At 39.2% G+C, this 7004-nt stretch overlaps 1 protein-coding gene across 1 annotated transcript; it reads left to right on the forward strand.

Moving 5' to 3' along the window:
• Positions 1 to 3018: 3018 nt before the first annotated feature.
• Positions 3019 to 6256, forward strand: LOC138885418 (uncharacterized). The gene is made up of 4 exons (XM_070166364.1): positions 3019 to 4074; positions 4688 to 4824; positions 4909 to 5199; positions 5701 to 6256. Exons 1-4 carry the CDS (start codon positions 3019 to 3021, stop codon positions 6254 to 6256), a joined length of 2040 nt encoding a protein of 679 aa, XP_070022465.1.
• The last annotated feature ends 748 nt before the right edge of the window (positions 6257 to 7004 follow it).

Consider the following 7004-nt stretch of genomic DNA (forward strand, 5'->3'; position numbering starts at 1 on the left):
CTGGGCCTCAAATATTGTGTCCGGAACAAAAATGTAAATATTTAATAATTAAATATTGTATAGTTGTGAAAATTAATTGTTTAATTTTAGTATAGTAAAAAATAAGTCAGTAAGAAACAAACAAACATGTAAACTAATAAAACTAACATGTTAAATAATAAAACTAACATATTAAATAATAAAATTAACATATAAATTAACAGACCTGTTGAGTGAAAAATCGGAAAATTTTTATCATCATGAACATAAGAATTCAGGATACATTGGTGGTAATGGGCCTCAAATATTGTATCCGGAACCAAAATATGAATATTTAATAACTAAATCATGTATAGTAAAAAATAGGTGAATAACTAACAAAGATATAAAATAATAAAACTAACATATTAAAGTAATATATAAAATATAAATTATAATATTAAAAATGTATCAATCTAATAAACAATATAGTAAAAATATCGAATAAAATTTAATATTTCAAGGTATTGCAATATATATATGCAGTGAAAAAGAAAACTAATGTAATTAATTTGTTCAATTTACAGTAGTCATCATGGAGGTTTCGCCTTTGCATCCGGGACCTGCCTCCCTAGAGCTACTACAGCTACAGGTCGAGCATAGGTCTTCCTACATATGAGATGGGCAGTTATTGGCCCAAACTTTACGTTCTAGGAGAATAGACAATATGTGGGACTTTCTTAAGGACCGCCAGCTCCATCCTCGTGTAGTCAGACGTCTGTAGGATACGAGTTTTTATAGGATCTTTGAGATCGGTCGGCTGCAACTGGATTGGTCATTGATTACGGCTTTGATAGAGCAGTGGCAACCAAGACGCACACATTCCATTTGCCCCTTGGTGAGGCCACTGTCATGCTGCAGGACGTGGAGGACCTGTATGGGTTGCCGGTTGATGGACTTCCTATTGCTTTGTCATAAGGCATGAGAGATTATATGGGAGCTAAGTACCTGGAGACGTTACAGCGGTTCACCGGTTTTCGACCAGAGGATGAGGGTGTATTGGTTGGGGCTAGCTGTGTTGCGTTGACGCCCGTCTGGCTGCACTTCTCTCTTTGGCTAGGAGGTGGGTTGATAGGAGGGGATACAGACATGAGTACGAGGCTCGACATAATCTCCCCTATTGCAGAGATTTGTTGGATTTGCTGGAGGACGCGCAGGTAATTCTATAATCTATACTTAAGTTTACTTGTCCTGGATTTATATGTGTTTTGTATACTCATGGTTCATGTTTTTACATAATAGTTCATTTGGAGGCCATACAACGACGAGCTAATAGCTGATTTGCCCGATTATTGCTCGACCGGATGACTTATTTGGAGCTCTTCTGTCCCGTTGATGTGTCTCGATATTGTCGAGCATCATGCCGCTGAGCGAGTCCTTCGCCAGTTTGGTCGACCGCAACATGTACCTCTACCGCCCGCTTGGGTTAGAACATATTACCAGCGGGATAATTGTTCGAAGGTTGACCAGGCATATGAGGCATGGCTAGAGGCGCAGATCATTCGAGGGTTCTCTTACAGTGCCGCAATTTGTTGTTGCATTTTAGAGATCTAGCGTTGGTATTCAACGTTCATATTCCAAACCTACTACAAAATTGATTTGTAGTTGATGGGTTTTCAATGTTTTAGCCTTATGTTTTGTTGATCTAACAAACTTACTGTCAAGAACCAGATAGGAAACCTGACACAGTTGGTTTACATTGCAAATCAACGGACTCCGGCTAAATGTGAATTGCTATAGCTTCAGGAGATAGAGAACCAAACAAGGACCTGATACCCTTGTGGTTCACTGATAGCAGTACGAAGTCAATTGGGTACAGCTGGAAAGCGATGTGACTTCCTGCACTGTTTCTGCCTGTACTGTTTCTGCCTACAATGCACTGTTTCCAACGGTCACTTGTCCTTTGACCAACCAAATACTTACATCATTCAAGTGATGTCATCAAAGGTGTATAAACAAGAGCATTATAACAAAACATCACTTGAACACTTGAAAATGAACTTCAAGCATTCAAGCCTTCTACAACAGTGAACTTAATTCTTAAGAGCCTGAAGAACAAAGTTAAACACTGCTATGGACCAGTTCCTAAATCTAGTATTTTGTTGTCCTTAGTTGAGTTGTAACTTTGTTATTGTTCTTATTGTACTTCCTAAATTGCTTAGCTAGAAGCTTTACTTAGGAACCCCTTTGTAAAACCATAAACCCTTTGAGTTTGTATCGTAATTAGAGTTAGTCATAAGTTGAAGTCTTTGTAATAGATGTATTGCAAAGTGGCTTGTAATAGGTGTATTACGAGTTAGTGATGGATTAAGAGTTTAATTCCTAGATTGCATAGGTTGTAATCTAAAAGTTGCTCATAGTGAAGTTGAAATCCTACTAGTATAGGTCGTGGTTTTTTATCTCCTTGAGCAGGGATTTTTCCACGTAAAACTCCCTATCTTATTTACTTATTGGTTTATTAGTATTCTCAGTGGAAACTCATAGAGGACCTGGTACTCTATAGTTTGGTGGACTCAAATAAACTATCAATTGGTATCAGAGCGGATTCCTCATATCAGGCTAACACCTAGGAAGGATCTGTATGGCTGCTCCACCAAATTTTGAAGAATGTCAATGTACGTACAGACCACCCAAGTTCAATGGGCAATACTATGGGTGGTGGAAGACAAGAATGTATGATTTTATCATGGCTGAAGATTCTGAGTTGTGGAATGTCATATGTGATGGTCCTTACATCCAAACAAAGGCTGTTGTAGACCTTTCATTGACAATGCCAAAAACCAGAAAAGAATATACTGATGCAGACATGAAAGCTGTGGAGAAAAATTTTCGTGCCAAGAAAATTTTGGTGTGTGGAATAGGACCTGATGAATACAATAGAATCTTTGCTTGTAAAACTGCCGAATAGATATGGGAAACTCTACAAATAGCACATGAGGGAACCACTCAAGTAAAACAATCTAAAATTGATATGCTCACCACGAGTATGAACTCTTTAGGATGAAGGACAATGAATCTATTCAAGATATGCACACAAGATTCACCTCTATCATAAATGAGTTACACTCATTTGGTGAAATCATTCCTAGGAACAAGCTAGTGAGGAAAATTTTCAGTATCCGGCCCAGTTCTTGGGAAAGCAAGGTAAATGCTATTACTGAAGCAAAGGACCTGCATGAGCTGACCATAGACGAGCTGGTTGGAAATCTGAATACCTACGAGATGAAGAGGAAGATAGACAATGAAAGAAGAGAACCAAAGAAAGAAAATAACCTGGTACTCAAAGCTGAAAGCAATGACTCGAATGAGGAGGACAATGACATGGCTTACTTAATCAAAAGGTTTCAGAAGATGGTCAGAAAAAATGGAGTAATACTGAAAAGGGGCAACTCCAGCAAATCAAAGAACTATGATCTCTGCCACAAGTGTGGAAAGCCAGGGCACTTCTTCAAAGATTGTCCTCTCCTGAAGAAAGAACACTCCAAGTACAACCTTGAGAAAGCATTCAAGAGGAACCCGGTTCCTGACAAGCACTTCAAAAGGAAGAGATCTGCTGACAATGTGGTGAAACAGGATCTTGCAACATGGGGAGACTCCTCTAGTGAGTCTGAAAATGAAACTGATGCAGGTGACAGCTCCATGATGTCAGTCGAAAGTGAAGAAAATGAAAATGATTCAATATTTTCTGTGATGGCCCAATCAGATGATGACAACAGTGAGGTAAATTTCAGGGATGTTCAAAGAAATCCAAAGTCCTACTCTCCTAAGAAACTCATGTCTTTAGCTAATGTATTGATAAATGCCTATCATAGTCTTGTGGAGGATAAGGATGCCTTGACCTTAGAGCTAAGGGAAGCTAAACAAACTAGAGATGATCTGGTAGTGTGTGTAGTTGATCTGAAGGAAACCATTTGTGAGTTGGAGAAAGAAAAATTTGTTTTAACCGAAAAAATTGCTAACATAGAGCATGGAAGAGATGACTTAGTGGTTGTAGTTGTTGACCATAAGGAACCCATTGAGAACTTCAGTAAAGAAAAAGAGGCCTTGGTGAAGAGAGTGATTGAGATTGAGTAAGAAAGATATGATCTCTTGGTAGTAGTTGCAGACTTGAGGGAAACAATAGAGGGACTAGGAACTGAGTCTAAACTTGAAAATTCTGGAAAAGGAAAAAAGGTAGCTAGTGAGGCACACATTAGGCTTGTAAATGAGTTGAAGGCTCTGTGTTGAAACTGAGAAAAATAAGCATCTCCAAACTGAACTGGAAAGAGTAAAAAATATCTTGAAAAATTCCTGAAGTGGATCTGGTCCTTAGAAGCTATCACTGCCATGTATGTTAATAATGGTGGAAACAAGCAGGGAATAGGGTTATAAAGGGAAAAAACCCCTTACAACCATCATAACAAGTATGTTACTGTACCGGATAACTGGCTGTGTACCCACTGTGGGAACAATGGGCATTTCAAGGAAAATTGCCAAGCCAGGGTCCAGTCTATTCAGAAAAATAAAGTATTTGCTGAAAATGTAACTACTAAAAAGGGACCAGGTGCCACCCACAAAAAATTTATATTACCTGCATGGACTAAGAGAACTCTTATTCATCCTCTTGCCTACTACAAGGGACCCAAACTTGTTTGGGTTCCTAAAACTAACTCTTGATTTCCTTATGCAGGGAACAGTGAAGGGAAGCAGTCAACAATGGTTCATGAATAGTGGATTTTCAAAGCACATGACTGGGAACACCACAGACTTCCTTTCACTAAAAGCCCTACAAGGAGGGAGTGTATCCTTTGGCAATGGGAAAAAGGGGTACATTCTTGGAGTTGGAAAAGTTGGGAGATCACTCACTCACTCTATTGAGAATGTGTACTATGTCAATGGTCTTAAGTACAGTCTCTTGAGTGTCTCTCAGATCTGTGATAAAGGAAAAAAGGTGGAGTTCTTGTCCAAGATATTTACAGTTACTAATCTGGTAAGTGGTGAAGTGGTACTTGTGGCCAAGAGATACAAGAACATCTATGCTGCTGATTTCGAGTCTATACAAAGTGGTGATCTGAGTTGTCTGAAAGCTGTTGATGATTATGCTGAACCCTGGCACAGAAGATTGGGGCACGCAAGCTTCTCCCTTCTGAATAAACTAATTCAGAAGGACCTGATCCGTGGCTACCCATGTCAAAGTTCAAAGTACAGAAAATGTGTGATACTTGTGCCAGAGGAAAGCATGTGAAGTCCTCTTTTAAGCCTAAAACCTCAAAGCCACTCGATCTTCTTCATATGGATTTGTGTGGCCTCATAAGAGTGCAAAGCAGAGGAGGAAAAAGATACATCTTTGTGATAGTGGATGAATACTCCAGATTCATATGGACTCTATTTCTTAGAAAAAAATATGAAACCTTCGAGGTATTTGTGGCTTTTATGAAGAAAATCCAGGTGAAGATGGAGTCTAGAGTAGCATGTATCAGATCAGATCATGGAACAGAATTTGACAATGCCAAATTTGATGAGTTCTGTAATGAAAATGGCATTACCCACAACTTCTCAGCTCCAAGAACTCCCCAGCAAAATGATGTTGTGGAAAGGAAGAATAAAACTCTTGAAGAAATGGCAAGAACAATGCTAATCGACAGTGGGATAGCAAAGAACTTCTAGGCTGAAGCTGTCAACTGCCTGCTACTTGATGAACAGATGCATGATTAGATCTCTCCTGAACAAAACTCCTTATGAGTTGATGAATGGAAGGAAACCCAAGCGGACTCACCTAAGAACATTTGGGTGCAAATGCTATGTTCTCAACAATGGAAAGGACCAGCTTGGTAAATTTGATGCCAAGAGTGATAAAGGAATCTTTCTGGGGTATTCCTCTCAAAGCAAAGCTTACAAGATATGCAACAAGCAGACTCAATGTGTTGATGAAAGTGTTCATGTAATCTTTGACGAGTCCTATCCCTCATGTGAGAAAAGTACCAAGGATAATCAAGATGGAGAGCCCTTACTGGTTCCAGGTGAAGTCATTAACATGACAAATGGAAAGGCAGACATAATGAGCCAAGTGAAGGAGCCAAGTGGAGAAAATGTTGCCTCTTCCTCAAGGGAACTAGGTACCTCAATTACAACCACTGAAGCTGAAGAAAGAGTGGTTGATGTAGTACAGGGTACTCCACAAGTACCTGAGAGAAGAACACAAGGGAACCAATTAGATATACCCAGCTCCTTTATAAATGAACCTCAAATGCCCAACTGAAAACACAAAAGCTCTCATCCTCTTGACAACATAAGCCAGAAATTCACTTGTCTTCTTAGCCTTTCTTTCCCAAATAGAACCCAAAAATTTCAAGGAAGCCTTAAAATATGCAGATTGGATTACAGCTATGCAAGATGAGCTGCATCAGTTCGAAAGGAACAATGTATGGCACCCGGTACCTAGACCCTCAGATCGAACCATTATAGGAACCAGATGGGTATTCAGGAATAAGCTTGATGAACATGGAAACACTACAAAGAACAAGGCCAGGCTAGTGGTTCAAGGTTACAATCAGGAGGAAGGGATTGATTATGATGAGACGTTTTCTTCGGTTGCACGCATGGAAGCTATTCGAATCCTAATCGCTTTACATCTCATATGGAATTTACTCTATTCCAAATGGATATCAAAAGTGTATTTCTGAATGGACTTCTTAAGGAAGAAGTGTATGTAAAGAAACCTCCAGGGTTTGAATGTCATGAACATCCTAAATATGTGTTTAAACTGGACAAAACATTGTATGGCTTGAAGCAGGATCCTCGAGCTTGGTATGAAAGGCTGTCAAAGTTCCTAATAGAAAATGGTTTTACAAGAGGGAAAACTAACAACACTTTGTTCCTGAAGAAACGGGGAAGGAACCTTTTCATTGTTCAGGTCTATGTTGATGACATCATTTTTGGGGCAACAGCTGATTCTCTGTGTGAAGAATTTGCAAAACTCATGGGAAGTGAGTTTGAAATGAGCATGA

Source organism: Nicotiana sylvestris, chromosome 2 (assembly GCF_000393655.2).
Source record: "Nicotiana sylvestris chromosome 2, ASM39365v2, whole genome shotgun sequence".
NCBI classification, from domain to species: Eukaryota; Viridiplantae; Streptophyta; class Magnoliopsida; order Solanales; family Solanaceae; genus Nicotiana; species Nicotiana sylvestris.